The following is a 22,391-nucleotide window of genomic DNA, read 5'->3' as shown; positions in this document are numbered from 1 at the left end:
ACCTGGGAACTTGAGTCAGCTATGCGGGATCAGTATCCCGAGTTATTCAGGTAAATTTCAAGACTGAAATTCTTAGTAGGAGGGGATAATTGTAACGACCCAAAATTGCTAATAGGGCTTAGTCCCTTTATTAGTGTGTTGAGAGGGCATAATTGGATATATGTATGTTTAATTGGTTAAATGCACGAATATGTGGCATGCATTGTTAATATGATTATATGAATATATTATATGCATGTTTTGAGTGTTAAATATGCATGTGGGCCCTTTACTGTTCATAAGGGCATATCTGTAATTTTGGCCCGTTAAGGGCATAAATGTGATTATATGTGATAAATGGTTGAGACCACATTATTATGTGGATATATTTGCAGGATATGTCTCGAGACGTTCCTAGTGAGCGGATTAGAGAAATAGTCATAGCGGGGTTTAAATACCTAACTCGGTGGAGCCTGGGGTGTTTTTGGGAATTTAGAGAATATTTTAGGATTTATTGAGTAACGAATAAGTATTTGGTAATTAATTAGAAGTGTCAGGGTTAATTGGTTAATAGTAGGAATACGTGAGGAATTAGCGGGAACTGGGAGAAAATGACCATTCTTCCCTTAGGGGTAATTTAAGGGCTGGGTTAGTGATAAGGGGCAGTTTGGTCTTTTCCTAATTAAGCTATATACTCAGTAAGTGTCTAAAGGGAAACCAAGAGGTAGTGGAATTTCTCAACACACTTTCTCACCCTCTCACTCACGTTCTTTCTCTCTCCCTCTTGTGTTGAGACTTTGAGGTTGTTGAAGGAAGAGACTTGGTTTAAGCTGGATTAGAGTTGAGTTTAGGCTGGGTTAAATTGAAGAGTTAAGGCAGGAAGTGGGCAGAGGATAGCTGGAGAAATTCAAACCATAGACTAAGGTAAATTTCAATTCAATTGTGTGAAATCTGTTTGAGATTGTATTAAACTTTGAGTTTGCATGAGTTTTAGTTTGTTAGCTGAATTTGAGTGTTTGATGGTGTAAGGAAATGGTTATAGGTTGTAGTGATGGCTGGGATATAAGGATGGGAATTATGGGCTTGAATTTGAGTTTGGCTGCTAGTTTGGGATGGAAATTTGAGGTTAAGTTCGTGGAAAAACGCTGAGAAAAGTTGGTTTTTCAGGGTTTAGGGACTTGGGTCGCGGCCCTGTTCTTCAAGCGCCGCGGCCCGCGTGAGTTTTGGAGGTTGGGAGCCTCTATTCGCCAGGCACGCCGTGACTCGGAGGGGTGCAATTCGTGGCCCGTGTCCCCCATCAGGAAGGGTTGAGCCTCTGTCTAAGGGGCGGTTCGCAGCCGCCCTCTAGGGAAAGTTACATCCTTAAATGGGGAATTAAGGGAAAATAAAGTTTAAGGCTCGGGGAGGTTCGAGGATTCAAACCTAGGCACTTGGGAAGAATTCTACTACCCGATTTAGTAGAATTCGAGGTCGCAAAGACTAATTTTTATTCCCTAAGTATTTATTTGGATTAGAAATTGATGGTTACCCATTGACACTGTGATTAAATTTATTGTCAAGTCTCAGGACTAAGGATCGTGCTCGGGACCGTCCTGTATTCTTCGCTCAGGATTCGAGGTAAGAAAACTGCACCCTTGTGGTTGTAAATGGGACTGAAGTTCCCAATATTTGAATATGTGTACTATGTCATTGTACGATTGTTATGATATAAGAGAATGAACGACCTAAGGGAGCCGAGGCTGATAATATGCGTACTGAACTCAACTCGACCTAAGTGAGCCGGGGTCAACTAGATAAACAGAGGGCTTGGTCTAAACATACCAACCCTGAACACTTGCGTAACTTTCTAAAGATATGAACTTGGAATTATACGTTTACCATTGGTTAGTTTGATGCTTGTATTCTGTTATGTAACTAAACTGATTGAGTTCAAATTGATTGAATAATTATGTTGCTATATGTGCTTGTTGTGTATGGTTGTCTTGCTGGGCCTTGGCTCACGGGTGCTACGTGGTATAGGTAAAGGCAAGGGGAAACTGGATCAACCATGAGTTTGAGAGCTCTAGGGGCGGAGTGTACATAGTCAGCTGCTCGATCGCCACGACAGATGAAAAGTATAGGGAGAGAGCCCTAAAACTTGTATTTTTCCATTAGAATGGCTTTTGGTTGTATTAAACTTTTAAGGGTTGTAAATTATCACTTATACCCTGTTTTTGGGATCCCATGTACCAAACATCTGTTTTAATGAAAATTAACCGTTTATGATCAAAATCTTTTAATCCTAACCTGATAGTTGACTTTAGGAACACATTATTGTTCAAATGACTTGATTAGCAAGTCTTGCACTATTTCAAATACACAATGTAACAGTCTTGGTTATCCAGGGTGTTACAACTTGGTATGAAAATCATCTAGGTTTAAGGGTTCCTGAAGATTGGCTAGGCATGTACACTCGCCGCTAAAGACAAGCTTGACTCAGGGTTTGGTAACTGTATATATGTGATTACATGTTTAAATGCTTGAATAAAATGTAAATGTTTTAATCTGTATGATTAATAGGGAGCATGAGATACTAATAGGGCCTGGCCCTTGACTGCTTTGTGATTATGATAAGGCATGCTTATTAGCATTGATGTGGAATGTGAATGAATGTTTAAATGCTTGTTTACATCTTGATTGCATATTGCTGGTTGAGTTCCAATGGTGGACTATGGAAAAACTGTTAATCTGTCATATTTGCCCGACTGTCGAGCCGTTGATTGCAGATAAACTTGGATAGCTATGCGTCCAAGGCGATCAATACGACTAGCCGACATAAGGGTCAAGGCTAGAGATGATGAACAGGGCCAGAACCCTTCGTCAGTCTCTAAGAACTAGCAGCAGATACTTGCTGAAATGCAAGCCCGGTTGCAAAGTCAGGAAGTACAAATCTGTCTTTTGAGACAGCAGGCTCCGTCAAGGAGTGCCACACCTATTGTAATGCCCCAAATTTCCTAATAAGGTTTAAGACCTTGATTAGGAGGCCAGGAGGGCCATAATTGATTTATTATGCTATTTAATGATAATGTGCATGTTTAGGTGTATTAAATATGCATGTGAACCCATTTGTGATTAATTGGGTTATTTTCATATTTTGGCCATTTCAGGCATTTTTGGCATATATGTGAAATGGGCGTGGTGCTTTGTTATTATTTGGTTATGCCAGGGTTACCCAGCACAAGACGATCCTAGGAGGTAAGCTAGTGGGAATGTCTCAACGGGATTTAAGCTTGACTTGGAGTAAGTCAAGGGGTATTTACAGCATTACCGGGTTATTGGGTAATGGGAATTAATATTTGGTGATAAATTGGGAGTTAGTAAGATCAGGGGGAAATTCCGGAGGTTTTGGCTATTTTGTCCCCGGGGGTGTTTTTGGGACCCCGAGCATTAGGATTTGGTTGAGGCTACTTAAGCTTGAAGTAACCTTTTAAAAGAATAAAAAGAACGTTCTATACGTTCTCTCTCCCTAAAAGTTCCCTTTTTGTCTCCCGATCGCTTTTTCGAAGATAACTTGAGTTCTAGGACTCGGATTCAAGCGAGGATCGAGGCATAGCGATCCTAGGAAAGATTAGAAGCTTATTAGCCGGAGGATTTAGTTGGAAACAACTCAATCGGAGGTAATCCAAGTTTTAAGTTCTAAGTTTTTAAAGTTTTTAAGCTTGAATTGGATTTTATGTTTTGATGTGTTTTTGGGTGATTTGAGACTTGGGTTTTATGGGTTTTGGATCATGGGGATGTTTGGGAACTTTGATTTTTGAGTTTGGAGATGTTTGGATATGTTTATGAAAGGATTTTAGATGAAGAAATGGAGGATTTTTGGTTGGGTTCGAGGTTAAGCCGCGGCTCAGTTCTTGGGCGCTGCGGCTCAAGCTTGAAGAAGCTGCTGAAATGGTGCTGATGGGCTATTTGAGCTGCGGCTCTATGGGGTAGAGCTGAGGCTCTAATTGCTGTCAGAGAGTATTTTTGGGCCTGATTTGGGTGGGGCTGCGGCTCTAATGGATGGGGTCGCGGCTCAAAAGAGGAAAAGTGACCAAAATGGGTTTTTAGTCATGGGAACTCAAACCTTAGGCCTCGGGATCATTCCTACTACCCAGATTAGTGAGGATTGATGTCTTGGAGGCTAAGTTTTAGTTCAAGGGTTGATTTTAGAACTTGAACTCGTTGGATCACCATTTGTGGTTGTGACTAGGTTATCATTAGAGGCTTGGAATCGGGATCGTGCTTGTGGCTCATTTGTTGGTAGCCTGTGCTTGGACCAAAGGTAAGAAAACTGCACCCCATATGTGACATGCATGGTTATGTTTGATGCATGTTGGATGTTTAAATGTAAACATTGATAGCATAATGAATGCTTGGCAACCTTGCCCATTTGCATAGGATTATTGTTGAGGCATGCTGGATGATTAAGTGCGATGCATGTGATGCACAAGAAACATGTGATTAGGGCATGCCATGAATGATGAATATGAGATTGGTCAGAACTTGTGTCTCTGTGTTTGTGCATGATCATAGTTATGCTAGCAACTGTTTAGTAAGCATGCTGAATGCCCTGTTCTTGGATAATTGGCATATGATACACATTGATAGCATTGCTTACTTGTGCATGGTACTGACTAATTAGTCAGATTTGGCAAAGGTGCTAGTATCAACTGTGAAGCTGTGACTCACTAGTCAGGTTCGGCAGTGGTACTGGGCACTGGTCACACAGGGCTGACTCACTAGTCAGAATTGGCAAAGGTGTTAGTATCAACTGTGAAGCCGTGACTCACTAGTCAGGTTCGGCAGTGGTACTGGGCACTGGTCACGTTGTGCTAACTCACTAGTCATGACAACCCTAGTGTGTAGTGCAAGCTATGTCGATTGGACCTAATCGACCCTCTGCATTGAATGACTCAAAGAGCATTAATGCAGGACCGACCTCAAGTTCGATGAATATAAACAAGCATTTATCTAGCCAAGGGCTAGCCATGTAGAGCCATTGCGGGAAATGGGCACTGGGCCCCTAGTGACCTGGTTGTCAGTCACTCAGTATGGTTTACCAGAACCTCAAGTGATATTCACTCATCTGATCAGAGCTATGAGCTCTGCATGATCATTTTGATCATCATATGCATGGCTTGGGCACTGAGGCCCCAGTGACTTGCTTGTTGGTCACTCAGCATGGTTTATCGGAACCTCTAGTGTTACGACACTCATCTGATTAGGATTGACTTGATAGTCCTCCAATCAGAAGGCCAGGGTTTCTTATCCTGGATACCCCAGCATCTGTTTGAATTCATTTGCATGCTGAATAGAGCTATGAATGCTAGGCATGCTAGATATGATTTGAAATCATGATATGACTGTTTATGAGCATATGAGTTTTCTTGCTGGGCTTCGGCTCACGGGTGCTTTGTGGTGCAGGTAAAGGAAAAAGGAAGCTGGATCATCCTTGAGTTGTAGAGCTTAGGTGATGACGTGTACATATGCAGCTGCTCGACCAATACTTGGGCGAGGTTTGAAAGTGGAACTAGGGCTGAACCCTGTTTTGCCGCTTAGAACGGCCTGTTGTAAACACTTTCGTGTAATAAACCCTGAAATTATATTTTTGGGATCCCAATGTATACAGTAAACATTCTAGTGAAACGTTATATCCTTAACCAAAGTTTTTAACCCCTAAACCGCTAATCATACTTAGATACACGTTTATGGCCAAACAACTCGATTAGCGAGTTTAGCACTGTTTGCAATGTGCACTGTAGCGGTCCCTGGAGTTGGGGCGTTACACCTATTATGCCACCTATTGTGGCACCAGTTGTACAGCCACTTGAGGTTGGGAACAGGTGAGAGAACATTATGAGCGGGTCAGGAGACAACATCCTACAACCTTTGAGGGAGGACCAGATTCACGTAAGGGTGAACAGTGGATGAGTATGATCACCTCCATCCTAGGCTTTATGAGGGTGGAAGGTAATGACAGGGTGGCATGTGCCACCTATATGCTTAGAGAGGATGCCCGTATTTGGTGGGAGGTGGCATCACAAACTCGGGATGTTTCCACTTTGAGTTAGGATGGGTTCATAGATTTGTTTAACCAGAAGTATTACAACGTTGCCATTAGGGCAGCGAAGGTGAATGAATTCACAGGGCTAGTATAGGGCAGCATGACAATTACAAAGTATGCCCTGAAGTTCGATAGGCTAGCGAAGTTTGCATCAGACTTAGTGCCTACAGATGCGGCCAGGGAGGACAGATTCATTCGAGGCCTTAATGCTATGATAGCGCGAGATGTGAGGATTACATTGGTACCTGGGCAGACCACTTATGTCCAGACGGTCGAGAAGGCTCTTACCACTGAAGAGGTGGAGAATAAGATCTAGAGGGAGAACGCTGCGAGGCGGAATGTTCGCAAGGGGGTGCCTCTATTTACAGGGTCTGGTAAGGGCGGAGGCCCTAGAGATTTGAAGAGGAAGACCCCTGACACTTCGACCACTGTTGGTCCTGATACGAGGGGTCGGGGGGGCTCAAGGTTGCCACCAAGGAGGCGGTGAGACATGGAAAAGTTATCCAGAATGTCAGGCAAAGGCTTGTTATCTGTGTAGGGTGATGGGACACCTCAAGAAGGATTGCCCAACTGCGAAGAAGGAGGAACCAGGGAAGGTGGACAGCTTGACTCCAGCTCGAGTGTTTACCTTGACGCAGACAGAGGCCGAAGCTAGTCCCTCGGTAGTGACAGGTCAGTTTTCTAGCGCTGGCTCTTCTTATATTGTATTGATTGACTCTGGTGCTACACATTCGTTTGTTTCTAGTAAGGTAATTGATAGATTGTGTAGACCTATTGAGTATTATACTGTAGGGTTTTGGACTATACTGCCTACAGGGGAACTGGTAGTTTCTAGGAGATGGATTAGAGCACTGCCAGTGATGGTAGATAGTAGGGAACTATCACTAAATTTGATCGAGTTGAGTATGGATGATTTTGATATGATTCTAGGGATGGATTGGCTGGTCAGATATGGGGATACTATAGATTGCAGGGAGAAGATGGTGACCTTTGAGCCTGAGGGTGAGGATCCCTTTGTTTTTGTGGGTGCTGTGCATGGACCCCACATACCCATGATATCAGCATTAAGGGCTAGGGACCTATTATAGGGAGGTTGTATAGATTTTCTAGCTAGTGTGGTGGATACCACCAGAGTGATGCCAGCAGGGCCGGGAGAGACCAGATTAATACATGAGTTTTTGGATGTGTTTCCTGAGGATTTACTAGGACTGTCACCACATAGTAAGATTTAGTTTGTCATCGAGTTATTCAGGTTGGGCGGGTTGTAAAATTTCTTGCACAGCCCTACCAGCTGAGGATCAAGGATGAAGATATACAGAAGACGACCTTCCAAACGAGGTATGGGCATTATGAGTTCTTGGTCATGTCATTGGTCTAACCAATGCCCCGGAAGCATTCATGGATCTGATGAACAAGGTGTTCAAGGACTTCTTGGATCAGTTTGTGATTGTCTTAATCGACGACATTTAGGTTTACTCCAGTTCAGAGGCAGCATGAGCGACATCTCCGGCAGGTATTGTAGAGACTGAGAGAGCATCAATTGTATGCCAAGTTTAAGAAGTGTGAGTTCTGGCTACCATAAGTGACATTCCTTGGACACATTGTTGGTGAGGATGGGATTAAGGTAGATCCAGCTAAGGTAGAGGCAGTGAGAGATTATCCGAGGCCAAGGAACGCCTCAGAGGTTAGGAGCTTCCTTGGATTAGCGGGATATTATAGACGGTTCGTGGAAGGGTTCTCGAAGATTGTTGCACCGATGACATAATTGACACAAAAGAATCTGAAGTTCGTCTGGTCAAACAATTGTGAGAATAACTTCCAGGAACTGAACCGATGGCTGATTACTGCTCCTGTGTTGAGTCTTCCTTCGGATGGAGGGAAGTTTGTAGTATACTATGACGCATCAAGATTGGGATTGGGATGTGTGTTGATGCAGAATGAGAAGGTTATTGCTTATGTCTCACGGCAGTTGAAAGAGTATGAGCAACAGTACCCTACCCATGATCTGGAGTTTGCAGCAGTGGTATTCACATTTAGCGACATTACTTATATGGAGAAAAGTGCGAGATATACACTGATGATAAGAGCTTGAAGTATTTCTTCACTTAAAAGGACTTGAATATGAGGTAGAGACATTGGCTGGATTTGGTAAATGACTATGATTGTGATATCCTTTACCACCCAGGGAAAGCCAATGTGGTGGCAGACGCGCTGAGCCAGAGGGGCTCAGGATAGTTATTTAGTTCTACACAGATATCAAAGGGGTTAGCAGAGGAGATGGCTAGAGCAAGGATATAGTTGGTAGTGGGCCGGTTGGCCAATATTACCCTATAGTCTACCCTCTTAGAGAGGATAAGACAGGGTCAGATGGATGATGCACAGTTGCAGGAGGTTAGAGGGAATGTCCTAGCTGGAGTGGCTAAGGACTATTCCATTTCAGAGATTGGTTTACCACGGTATAAGGGACAGATTTGTGTCCTGACAGATGTGGGTACTAGACGAGAGATACTTGATGAATCCCATACTACACCATACTCACTCCATCTAGGCACCACGAAGATGTATCAGGATCTACGGACGTTATATTGGTGGCTTGGGATGAAGAAAGATGTAGTGGAGTACGTGGCCAAGTGTTTGACCTGTCAGCAGGTGAAGGCTGAGCATTAGCGACTAGTGGGGTTGCAACAGCCTTTGGGTATTCCCGAATGGAAGTGGGAGGACATTACTATGAATTTTGTAGGAGGTTTATCCAGGACAGTGGGGTTACATGACTCAGTGTGAGTGATAGTAGATAGATACACCAAGTCAGCTCACTTTCTACCAGTGAGAACGACCTATACTGGATCAGTACGCAGAGTTGTATGTGAGGGAGGTTGTACGTCTCCCTGGGGTTCCTAAATCTATAGTATCAGACTGGGATCCCACATTCACCTCCAAGTTTTGGGGTGGTTTGCAGAAAGCTATGGGGACTCAGTTGAAGTTTAGTACAACCTTTCATCCCCAAACAGATGGATAGTCTGAGAGGACGATTCAGGTATTGGAAGACATGCTTAGAGCGTGTGTATTTCATTTTGAGGGGTCTTGGAGTAAGTACCTTCTATTGATTGAGTTTTCATACAACAACAATTATCAATCAATGATTGGAGTAGCTCCATATGAGATGTTGTACGGAAGGAGATGTAGATCGCCCATTCATTGGGATTTGATGGGTGAGAGGAAGTATTTGGGATCAGAGTTGCTTCAGAAGACTAGTGAAGCTATTGACAAGATCCAAGATTGAATCGCTTTGCAGAGCCGACAGAAAAGCTACGCTGATCCTAAGCGTAGGAACGTGGAGTTCCAGGTAGGGGACCACGTGTTTTTGTGAGTGTCACCACTACGAGGGGTGATGAGGTTTGGGAAGAAGGGCAAGTTGAGCCCTAGATTCATAGGACCTTTTGAGATCCTAGAGAGGACCGAGCTAGTGGCCTACAGATTGGCACTGCCGCCATCATTATCAAGAGTTCATGATGTATTCCACATTTCTATGCTTCGGAAGTACGTCTCAGACACAACTTATGTATTGAAGTATGAGGATTTGGAGTTGCAGGCATATGTTTCATATGACGAGTGACCAGTTCAGGTCCTAGACAGGAAAGATAAGGTTCTACGGAAGAAGATGATTCCTCTAGTCAAAGTGTTATGGAGGAATAGCAAGGTCGAGGAAGCGACCTGGGAACTTGAGTCAGCTATGCGGGATCAGTATCCCAAGTTATTCAGGTAAATTTCAAGGACGAAATTCTTAGTAGGAGGGGATAGTTGTGACGACCCAAAATTTCTAATAGGGCTTAGTGCCTTGATTAGCGTGCCGGGAGGGCATAATTGGATACATGTATTTTTAATTGGTTAAATGCGCGACTATGTGGCATGCATGGTTAATATGATTATATGAATATATTATATGCATGTGTTATGAGTGTTAAATATGCATGTGGGCCCTTTACTGTTCATAAGGGCATATCTGTAATTTTGGCCCATTAAGGGCATAAATGTGATTATATGTGATAAATGGTTGATACCACTTTATTATGTTGATATATTTGCAGGATATGGCTCGAGACGGTCCTAGTGAGCGGATTAGAGAAATAGTCACAGCGAGGTTGAAATACCTGACTCGGTGGAGCCTAGGGTGTTTTGGGGAATTTAGAGAATATTTTGGGATTTATTGAGTAATGAATAATTATTTGGTAATTAATTAGAAGTGGCGGGGTTAATTGGTTAATAGTAGGAATGTAACGCCCTACTTCCTTAGAGTCGTTACTAAGTGAGTTTTAATGTGCAATTAACTCGCTAATTGAGCTTTTAGGTTAAAAGTGTAGCTAAACTGTAATAAAAGCCATAAAATTTGAAAACGTACTCATTCATTGAAATTATAAAGCGTTATACATTTGAGATCCCAAAATTACTATTTAGAAATATTTACAACTCAAAATATGATTTAAGTCGACTAAACGACAAAACTCTTATTATAACAAAATGTCTCCCAAAAATACCATTGGTCGTGGCAGCCAGGCAGCCCAAACATGTACCATCGCTTCATGCTCTTCGTACTCATGGTTGGTCAACCTTTCCCTTGACTTACCTGCACCATAGAGCACCCGTGAACCGAAGCCTAGCAAGAAAACTCAACACAAACAATTAACATATGCACATCTATCAATCAGCATATAACAAAGCCGCCAACAGGCTAAACATATAGCGGCCATGCCGTCCCAGGCGCTTTACCAGGCCCTGGGTTCGCGATCTATACCGTGAGGATGACTCCTGCATCCGAAAATGGTCTCACCCAAACGGCTTGCACTCTGGGTGCTTAACGCCGCTCCCGGCTCCTTGTTGTACTCGGCCTTGAACTCCACGTGCTTAACGCCGTTCCCGGCCCCTTGCCGTACCCGGATTCCTGCCGTTCCCAGCCTTTGCCGTTTCTGGCCCTCGCCGTTCATTCACAGATAAGCATACCATTGCATAATATCAATAACTACTTAAACATACACCAGACATAAACAATAGGGCTATGCCCTGCAATTCAATCACATAGGGGCGTGCCCTACAATACAAACTATAGGGTCACGCCATACTCTACGGGTACAACAGTTTTCTTACCTATGTCCTGAGATTCTTGAGCACCAAAATCCCTAGCACAGTCCTCTAACCCGAGCCTCGCTGAAAACCTAGTCACAACTCACAAGTAACACTCTTGTTACTAACCAATTGATAATTGTACCCCAGAACCAATCCGGTGCTCTCGGAACCTCCCATTTCCCCACACAAGGTGGCGAAAGCGTCCCCCGAGCCCCCTAAGCCAAAACCCTAAAAACACAAAATCCCACATCCTGAAAATGGCATAGCGCCACGGCACAGCCCTGTAGGGGCCGCGACGCCCAGCAAGGCTCCCCTGTCCTGACTCAACCCATCGTCGCGGCACGGAAGAACAGGGCCGCGGCGCTCATACGCGAACCCAGAAAACTCAGTTTTCCAACATTTTTCCCCAAGCTAAAAGTCATCCAAATCACTACCAGAGTACACCCAAGTCCCAATTCGACCTAAAACTTCAAATAAACAGTATAGCAATTCAGAAATACCAGCAACAAACTCAAACACTCAACCAAACTCAAAAATCACCTAGTGGTTTAAAACTCCACAAAACTTAAACCACACTAGAATGTTTACTTCAGAAATCAATGGAATTCTTACCTCAAGTAGGAATTCTACCTGAGATGCTTCCAAATCTAGTTCCAAGCTCAAATCCACAAATTCCTAAGCTTAAGCTTCACGAAAACTTCATCCCATAGTCCACCAAGAAAACATAAATTCAGCTCACCAAAACAACTCTTCCAACAGAAATCAACAAAGAACTGACTAGAAAACTTACCCTTGATCTTAACTAAGCTTCTGAATACTTGAATCTCTGACCTAGGATCCTTCAAATCAAGCCCTATGGTGAGAGAGAGAGAGAGAACCGAATGGAAGAGAGAAAGATGAGAGAAATTTCTGTTCTTTTTTCCTTTCTCTGCTTTTGTCTAAATGCCTCTAGAACCCCTATCTCCCACTGAGTATATCCACTTGCCAAAATGATTTAATTGCCCCCCTTAAGTTAACCTAAGTCCTCAAATAATACCAAGGGTAGTTTAGTCATTTGACATATCACGCTAAATCCTCGAGTACACCTAAAAATCCCCGTTAATCCCAGCATACTCAAACCATTACTAAATTACTACCCAATACTTAATAAATCCCAAATTCATATTATATACCCAAAAATACCCCTAGGCTCCTCCTGAGCCGGGTATTTGACATCGTTGTGACTTTCTAGCTAAGCTGCTCCCTAGGATCGTCTCGGTTCGTGCATCACAAATATATCACCACTCACACGTGGTGCCAATCACAATATACACAAATATTGCATTTATGGCCTCAGCGGGCTAAAATTACAAACATGCCCCTAATAACAAAATGGAGCCCACATGCATATTTAATTCACCTAAACATGCATTTCTAATCACATATTTATCAAATTCACATATTAACATAATAAATCAATTATTGCCCTCTAGGCACGCTAATCAAGGCCCTAAGCCTTGTCAGCAAATTTGGGACGCTACAAGGAATACTTGAGGAATTAGCGGGAACCGGAGGAAAATGACCATTCTACCCTAAGGGGTAATTTAAGGGCTGGGTTAGTGATAAGGGGTAGTTTGGTCTTTTCCTAATTAAGCTATATACTCAGTAAGTGTTTAAGGGGCAACCAGAAGGTAGTGGAATTTCTCAGCACACTGTCTCACCCTCTCACTCACATTCTTTCTCTCTCCCTCTTGTGTTGAGACTTTGAGGTTGTTGAAGGAAGAGGCTTGGTTTAAGCTAGATTAGAGCCAAGTTTAGGCTGGGTTAAATTCAAGAGTTAAGGCTGGAAGTGGGCAGAGGATAGCTGGACAAAGTAAAGCCATAGATTGAGGTAAATTTCAATTCCATTGTTGAAATATGTTCGAGATTGTATTAAACTTTGAGTTTGCATGAGTTTTAGTTTATTAGCTAGATTTGAGTGTTTGATGGTGTAAGGAAATGGTTATAGGTTGGTAGTGATGGCTGGGATATAAGGATGGGAATTATGGGCTTGAATTTGAGTTTGGCTGCTAGTTTGGGATGGAAATTTGAGGTTAAGTTCGTGGAAAAACGCTGAGAAAAGTTGGTTTTTCTGGGTTTAGGGACTTGGGTCACGGCCCTGTTCTTCAAGCGCCACGGCCCACGTGAGTTTTGGAGGCTAGGAGCCTCTGTTCGCCAAGCGCATCGCGACTCGGAGGGGTGCAAGTCGCAGCCCGTGTCCCCCATCAGGAAGGGTTGAGCCTCTGTTTAAGGGGCGGGTCACGGCCGCCCTCTAGGGCAAGTTGCGACCCTAAATGGGGAATTAAGGGAAAATAAAATTTAAGGCTCGAGGAGGTTCATGGATTCAAACCTAGGCACTCGGGAAGAATTCTACTACTTGATTTAGTAGAATTCAAGGTCGTGGAGACTAATATTTATTCCCTAAGTATTTATTTGGATTAGAAATTGATGGTTACCCATTGACACTGTGATTAGGTTTATCGCCAAGGCTCAGGACTAAGGATTGTGCTCAGGATCATCCTATAATCTTCACTCGATTTTCAAGGTAAGAAAACTAAACCCTTGTGGTTGTAAATGGGACTGAAGTTCCCAATATTTGAATACGTGTACTATGTGATTGTACGATTGTTATGATATAAGAGAATGAACGACCAAAGGGAGCCGGGGTTGATGATATGCGTACTGAACGCAGCTCGACCTAAGCGAGTCAGGGTCAGCTAGATAAACAAAGGGCTTGGCCTAAGCGTACCAACCCTGAACACTTGCGTAACTTGCTAAAGATATGAACTTGGAATTATACGTTTACCATTGGTTAGTTTGATGCTTATATTATGTTATATAACTAAACTGATTGAGTTAAAATTGATTGAATATTTTTGTTGCTATATGTGCTTGCTGTGTATGGTTTTCTTACTGGGCCTTGGCTCACGAGTACTATGTGGTACAGGTAAAGGCAAAGGGAAACTGGATCAACCATGAGTTGAAGAGCTCTGGGGGTGGAGTGTACATAGTCAGCTGCTCGACCGCCACGGCCAAGGGAAAGTACAGGGACATAGCCCTAAAACTTGTGTTTTTCCATTAGAATGGCTTTTGGTTGTATTAAACTTTTGAGGGTTGTAAATTATCACTTATACCCTGTTTTTGGGATCCCATGTACCAAACATCTGTTTTAATGAAAATTAACCATTTATGATCAAAATCTTTTAACCCTAACCTAATAGTTGACTTTAGGAACACATTATTGTTCAAATGACTTGATTAGCAAGTCTTGCACTATTTCAAATACACAGTGTAATAGTCTTGGTTATCTAAGACGTTACAGACAATTAGAAACTATATTCCAAGTCCAAGTGCATACATTCAAAAACAAATTTAATGACATAAAAATAAAATTACAGATCCTAAAACCCATGGATAAGTAGAAACTAAATCCATGTCCAAGTACATACATTCAAAACCAGATTTTCAAACAAAAAAAATAACATTACAGATCCTAAAAGCCACATCACTACAAGAATTTTGAGTATATATTACATTAAGATATAGCACATTTGTTAAAGCGTTATTATTGATATAGCTATAAAAATAAAAGGGCTGAAATTTTTGGCGCCAAGGGAAATACTAATTGCCGCCTGTTACTTTTTATTTTTTTTATTATTTTACACTACTCTCATTCTCTCTAAAGCTGAACGAAAAAGGTAAAACAAAAACCCTCTTGCTGAATATGAGTTTCTCTAACACCTAAATCCCTCATTCTCACCATCTAGGTTCTCTCCCGATCCACCAAATCTGTTACCAGAAAAAGGAGCTCAGCAAAACCACATGACAGCCTCTTCTTCTCTCGCGATACAGCCACCCACCCTCTTCCTCACGGCGTCGTTCTCCTCCACCGTCGTTCTCCTCTCAGGATACAGCAAAAAATTCTTATCCCTACCCTAATCACGCCTCCTCTGCTTCTTTTTCTCTCTAAAACCTAGTCTCTCATTCTCTCTATCTCTCCGTCACAGTCTCTCGGCTCTCTCTCCTTCATGCCTATACTCTCTAGTTTGAATGTAAAACCATGACTAAGCCTACTGAAACATTTTATTCTCTCGTCACTCTCTTCTGTTGAGTTGCTGTAGCACTATTGACGATGCCCCTGCTGAGGCAAGAACCCAAGCAACCCAGCTGCTCAAGAAGCCGTACTTCTCTGTGAGTTTTCTTTTCCTTTTATTTTTTTAGATTTCAGTTTAATATCAAGAAAACATTTGAATATATCAATACATATATTTGTTTGTGTTGGAATTGTTTCTAAGGGAGAGGATATAGTGAGAAAAATTAGAGGTTGTAAGCATTTGAATACAAGAAAGAGCAAAGAGCTTTTATGTGTTAAGAGAGAAACTTTTGAGAGCACAAATGTTGTGAAAATGTTGGTTCTTGCTGTGTGTTGAAGAACCTGTTTGAAAATTTCTTGTTCTTAATTCATTTTTGTGCATATCAGATATTTATAAATATATATATACATGCATTGAGTGTCGTTATTCCTCTTAGGCCAACAATGGTTAGGTCTTCCAATGGTTTAGCTCGATAGTTCACCATTTTTAACACTTGTCTTTGTTTACCTCTTTTATTGTTTGAATCTTGTAATCGATCCCTATGTGTCAGAGAAACTTAACATTTTGATTTTGGGATTGGGGTCGTGAGTTATTCTCACTGCTGTCTGGTGTTGTTTTCTGGTTTGCTGGTGTAGTTTTCCTTTTAACAGGGGTATGCATTGTTGTAGGCATTGTGAACACTAATATAGAAAATTATTGAGGTGGGGTCTTCTTAGTGTTTGTTTTCCAATTGTACAGTTCAATCTTTCTATGTTTAATTTTGTTTGAGTTATGTGATTGTTGAAAAAAAAGTTTTGAGCTATGTGTTGCATATTTAGAATGCTTTTCTAGTAAAATGAACTGTACTAAACTTAGAGACAAAACATTTGGTATAGGTGCTGCTTAGAGATCCATTCGATGACAATGTAATCCCCATTGTAGAGGAACTTCAAAGATGTTTACCTTTAACAAGAGCCAGTCCTAAAGGCCATGGTGAAGAAGAAGAGAAAGCCTCAGGGGTACGAGATGAAACTGAAACCAGCGAAGAAAATGGTATGCCAATGCATTATGAAATTATAGTTTTATGCTTAGTTTCCTTGTCTAGTTCTTGTGCTTACATTGAACCTTGAATGTGGCATTACTAGAACAAGTGTTAGAATACTTATATAGTGCTTTCTTTTTATATTAAGCTATTTGTATGCTTTCTTGTTATCATTTTAGATTATCGCTTGAGCTTAATATTTATGATGGTTTTGGATACCTTGTGTCATGCAATGTAGAGTTTCCATTCGAATTCTGGGCCTTAGAAGTTGCACAAGAAGCTATTTGTAGTTGTCTTGATGCTCGCACAAGAGAATTGGAAGCTGAAGCTTATTCAGCTTTAGATGAGCTGACCTCCAAGGTAACAGAAAGTAGTTCTTTTGCCAAAACATAAGAAGTTAAATATAAGTGACCAAAAAAATATGTGCCATTTTGAAAGGTTTTTAGCCTAGGCTCTTTCTTTGTGTTTGTAGTATAGTAATATATATATTGTTTTTTTTAAGTGATGAAAGTGATTGAGCCTACTCCGTGAGGAAGAGGGGCTGATTTTTTTTTTTTTTTTTTGAAGTGAGGGGCTACTTTGATCTTAGCATGAAATTTGAATATGATATTGATTTTTGATGTTCTATGTTTTGTGTTAGTGGTGCTACTGTTTTGTGTTCTCGTTAACAGTTGCAAAACATTTTTTTTATTAATCCAGACTTTTTTTCTTTCTCTGTTATAGGTTATTACTCTTGAGGATGTAATAAAGGGAATGAAGGTATAAAATTACATTGTACAATTGTTTTAGTTCTAGTTCTTTTCATATTTGACTTTCTATCTCTTTGTTTTTCAAAATAACACTCAACATTATTGCAGGAGAATTCTACACCAAAGTGGAATGATGTAGTTGTTTTCATTCTTCCTGAGTTTGACGTCTCTACCAATCCTATAGAAAAGTCACCAAATGATTAGAGTAGGTAACAATATCTTTCTCAAGCTCATTAATTTTGTAAAAAAGCATGCTTCTCTCTAATATGTTGGCATTGTTGTGTTAATATGTATACAAAGGAATATCAATTTTTTTTTTGTTATTGCTGTTTGGTTTATTGTTCAAGGTGAATTTTGGGTATTATCAAACAAAATTTAGCTCCTGGATCATGAAGGGTCATGTTTTAAACTGTTAATAATGTTGAAAATAAAGAGAAGGTGAGCTTACTAATAATGATTTTTTTTTTAAACAAATTATCGAAGGTCATACTCTGTTTTAACTTAGAATTATATGTTTGATAAAATGTGTCACGATTTTACAAATTTTAATAGAGATTGAAAGTTATTTTGTTTTTGTTGGTTTGCACTCTAAATATCACTATACTTTAAACATTATAGTTCCAAGTATATGTGGATGGATCTGTGTCCAAAATGCGCTGATGACATTAATTCATGTATACTTGTGAATCAAGTCACCGGCTCATCCATATACCATCTTCTTGTTAGCTTAGCATCCTTATTGACAGAAAAATTACGTCTCATCATGGACTTGTGCTCTTTAACATTTATTTAACCCTCTTCTTTCTACAGTCAGCAATACATTTGTAATATATTCTCTTTAAAAAAATAAAAATAAACTAACATTGAGTTTTTAATGTACATGAGGATAATACAGCCACACTCAAACTTCTTATAACATTTCTAGAGTGTTTTACTCTATTTGGTCCATCTAGAACTGTTTGGCAATTACAAAAGAACATAATTCTTAAAAGGTTTTGGTTTTTGTGTGAAGCCTTGACATATTTTAAAGTATTACTTTCTATCTCCTTTATAGTGAAGCCTTGACATTATTACTTATCAGAGACATTATCTGATCATTAATCACATTGGATCTATCCGTGCTGAGCATGATGACTTTACTATTCGTTTTGCTTCCGCCATGAACCAGGTGCTCTCTGGTTCTCATATGAAGATCCTCACTTATGAGTCATTATGAAAAATAGATTCGCCATTTTACCTAGACTTCTTTTTGCAGCTTTTGTTGCTGAAATCAGCGAATAGTACAGATGCTGAGTGGTGCAAAGAAGTTAAGGGAAGCATATATGATATGGTTGTTGAAGGTTTTCAGATTTTAAGCAGATGGACTGCACACATCTGGGAACAATGTGCATGGAAGTTTTCTCGGCCCTGCAAAGATGTTCCTCTGGAATTACAGGAGGCATCAGCATCTTTTTCTGACTACGAAAAGGTATTATCTCCAATAGATGTAGAATTGAAACGGATTCTCTAATTTTTGGCCTCCTCCAAACACCATACTTAGCATGATAGATGCTGGTTTGGCCACCCAACTATAGTGCATGCTCCAACTGCAGATCACATGCTAACTTGATTTTTCCTTTTGTATTATAGGTTGTACGATATAATTACAGTTCAGAGGAAAGGAAAGCCCTGGTTGAACTTGTTAGCTATGTTAAAAGCATTGGATCCATGATGCAGCAATGTGATACATTGGTGGATGATGCTTTATGGGAAACAATACATGCAGAGGTCCAGGATTTTGTCCAGAATACATTGGCTACTATGTTGAGGACTACCTTTCAGAAGAAGAAGGATCTCTCTAGGTGGGATTTTACTTTGTTTTTAGTTATTTAAATGGTTAACATATTTGTTATTTACTCTGATTGACTCAATTGGACATTCCATCTAAAAAGTTGATGCTACCCTGATATACACTATGCCTAGAATCATTACACTAGTAAGACAACAAATTTCCAAATGAAAATATTTCCTTTCCTGAATTTCAAGGCTAATTCATTTAATATCCTATTATGTATATTAGTTGTATTACGAGTAGGATGTTCCAAAAAACTTATATGTTGATTTGATTGCTAATTTTCAAGATTCTTTCTGATATGCGGACCCTTTCAGCAGATTGGATGGCAAACACAAGCAAGTCTGAATCTGAGATGCATTCTCTGCAGGATGGAGGGGAAGAAAGCAAAGGAAATGTATTTTTCCCTAGGCCTGTTGCACCAACTGCTTCTCAGGTTTCTTTTCTCTCACTTTTAATTAATGTTTCTATTTTTGTGTGTTTTAATTCTTTGATGTTAGCTCAGTTTCTATTATCAAAATAATTGTAAAAACTTATGTTTGAGATGAATTGGACTAAAGGAAACACTTTATGATGAATTGGTTCAAATTTTTTCACTTAACTATTAGGGCAATATCTTTGTACACCTTATTCTGTTTGTATTATTCTTGTCAGTAATAATACAAGTTGTGGTCCTTTGTTTCTAAAAAAACTACTAGGGCAATATGAGAAACTTGGTTGGAGGTATACAACCAGTACTTTTTTGAAATCTTGTACATAATCCCCCTCTCTTTCTGCAGGTATGTTGTTGGACAGTACCCGAGGTTTCTAAGAGCTCACTGGAAGTTCCTAAAAACTGTTGTGAACAAATTGTTTGAGTTCATGCATGAGACACATCCTGGTGTTCAGGTTTTTGTTCTGTTGTTGTTTTCTTGTCTCATTAACAGTTGCAAAACATTTGCTTGAACTCTTATTTATTATAGTGTCACTAAGTGTTTTTATTTGTTATAGCTAGCTTATTAAGTATATTATAAGTGTGATCTGAAGTTCTACTCTCTTAAAGTTAAACTATGATTATTTGCATATCAGTTTTTGCAATTGTATTTCATTTTCATATTTTAGGTTCTTGATCACAGAAGTGAAAAGAAATGAAATTAGATTTAAATTTTGCATGTTTTGTAAATTTGTTCTTCTATTTTAGGTTCTGTTTTGCATATGTGTTGTTTTAGGTTCAGATCACTTCCAGGACTTGTCAACCAAACCCAAAGGGATATCATAGAATGTAATGTCTGCTTTTATTAGCCTTTTCATTCTTCCTTTTTATACACATTACTGTATTGAAGTCATAGGTTGTCTATGATTTTTCATGCTTACGTTTGACACTTCTATCAGATAATAGTACATATTCTTTGATTGCTTGATTGATGGTTTTGAAAGTATAATACAGATATATTTAATAAGAGCTAATCATTTCATTAATGCAACATGGATGACTATAGATGCCACTTTAATAAGTTCTAATCTTCCAGTTTTATCAGATACTATATTGTGCAGTGACATAATATATCAAGTGACCGATTACACACATGCATAGGCACACACTGACACCTATACTTGGATTGACTAATAAAATCTTATAATTTCATTACTTCCAACATAGAAACCTAGAATTACAACTTTCATGCATTTTTAATTAATACAAGGCAATTTGGTTCTGTTTTTTTTTTTATATATAAAAGCCCTAGAATTACCACTTTAAGTAATTGCTAGTGTGATTCCATTATTACACTTGAATATTACAGGTGTGTAGATGTGACTGGAGCTTACAGTGCTCTAAAGACGGAGCTTAACATAAGCTTGACAGCAATAGGCCTTTTGTGGACTACAACTGGCTTTATTGCAAAGAGGATTACACATGGACCTGTGGAAGAAAGGGAAACAGGTATATGACAAGTGCACAACAAATGGACTCACAATAAAGACTAGTGCACAAAGGATGATGAATTGAAGGATGGAGCAAGTTTCATGCATGGTTTACTTTTGTGTATCTTGTAATTTTTTGTTTTTCATTTTTGAAGTAAAAAATGTTCAAGATTATAAAACTTTATTATGTTATGCTTTCAAATTTAAGTTAGAACTAAGATCTCATGAAATAGACACATTCAGAGTTTTAATTAGTTATTGTTTAATGTAATACTTATGGTTTATCAATCTATTGGGAATTATATTTTATGATTAATTTTGATTTTTTTTTATCAAAATACAATAATGAAAATCTTTTAATTAAAAAAAAAACTTATAAGTACCATTATCACAATTAAAAACCTTAATATGTTATGATTTAGAAACATATTATAAGCGTAAAAAATCGTTATGGTTTATATAATATAACAAACTAAAAATGTTATCAAAATAATCAAATGTAACAGTTGAAAAGTGTTATGAAAAAAGTACAAGATTAAACTTCAAATTTATAACCAAAAACTCTATCTAAATGTTATTATTTCAATATTATAGGACCTAAAAATGTGTTAATGAATAGTTTAAGATAACACCGAACATAACATTCAAAAAACTGTTATAGAAAAGACTGGACTTTTAATAACAGGGGCTATGTTAGCATTTTCAGAAGTGCTATCAATAGTCCCGGTTAGCAGTTTTTAAGTGTTATGAATACTGTTTTTTCTTGTAGTGCATCCAACATTTGCAATTTTTTTGATTACCCACTACATCTTCTACATTAGACTTAATGTCAGTTTCCTCTTCAAAAGCTTGGAGCCTTCCATCCTCAATTACACCAAATGTCCTATTTACTGCAGGATCACCTGCAAATGCTTGATTCTCATTCCAATCACCATGGCTACAGCACCCACTCAATCTTTGTTGTCCAGACCCATAGATGCAACAACCACTTAACCCTTGCTGCCTAGTCCAACCGCCCCGAGTGTTTGTCGAATAAAGGTCCCCCTCCAAAGTTCTAATTTTACTTATCAAATCTGGTATGACCTCCTTTGATCAATTGTATATACGACGATCTATCCATTGAAAAACATTACACCCACCATAGTTCTGCATTCACCAGATCAAGAAAACCCATATATGGATAAACCCAAGAAATAAACACAAAGGGGCCGGAAGAAGAAAAAAAGAAAAAAAATCAACCTTGTGCTTGTGGACACCCTTGAATCTTCTTCCAGGATTCCTACTCGTCCAGGACATCCTGATGACGACTGGTTTTGGAGGCTCGCAGTTGCACCACCGTTGTTCCATTGAAGACGACAATGGCTTCATTGTGTTTTTCTTCTATGTTTTGAACAATTATGGTATATATGATTTTTAGGTTTTAATTATTAGATTTATTTGATTTTTTCAGATTATTTTTTTTTATTTAATGACATGGTGTGGCTTATATGGCATTTTTTCGTAATGTGGATGCAAGTTGCTAACTGGACAAATTTTAAATGACGCGAACCAATGAAAACTCGACATGTGGTACTGTAAGTGGCACATAACGGTGAGG

General features: G+C 39.5%; 1 protein-coding gene across 1 annotated transcript; it reads left to right on the top strand.

Moving 5' to 3' along the window:
- Positions 1-16,468: 16,468 nt before the first annotated feature.
- On the top strand, positions 16,469-19,167 carry LOC133815226 (protein PIR-like). The gene is made up of 6 exons (XM_062248082.1): positions 16,469-16,672; positions 17,036-17,071; positions 17,170-17,226; positions 18,143-18,229; positions 18,317-18,529; positions 18,691-19,167. The coding sequence occupies exons 1-6, from the start codon at positions 16,469-16,471 to the stop codon at positions 18,931-18,933; spliced, it is 840 nt and encodes a 279-aa protein (XP_062104066.1). The 3' UTR covers positions 18,934-19,167.
- Positions 19,168-22,391: the final 3,224 nt, after the last annotated feature.

The sequence above is a fragment of the Humulus lupulus genome, chromosome 2, assembly GCF_963169125.1.
Source record: "Humulus lupulus chromosome 2, drHumLupu1.1, whole genome shotgun sequence".
NCBI lineage: Eukaryota > Viridiplantae > Streptophyta > Magnoliopsida > Rosales > Cannabaceae > Humulus > Humulus lupulus.
Note: the sequence above shows the minus strand (reverse complement) of the source record. Positions and strands in the feature narration are given on the sequence as shown.

What these genes read in the sequence shown, in the direction of transcription:
- LOC133815226 (XM_062248082.1), top strand. Translation starts at nt 16,469, where the DNA reads ATGCTTTCTTGTTATCATTTTAGATTATCGCTTGAGCTTAATATTTAT. An exon ending in ATGTAATAAAGGGAATGAAG is followed by an intron (nt 17,072 to 17,169) that starts GTATAAAATTAC and finishes ACATTATTGCAG; the next exon opens with GAGAATTCTACACCAAAGTG. An exon ending in CTTTTTCTGACTACGAAAAG is followed by an intron (nt 18,530 to 18,690) that starts GTATTATCTCCA and finishes TTTGTATTATAG; the next exon opens with GTTGTACGATATAATTACAG.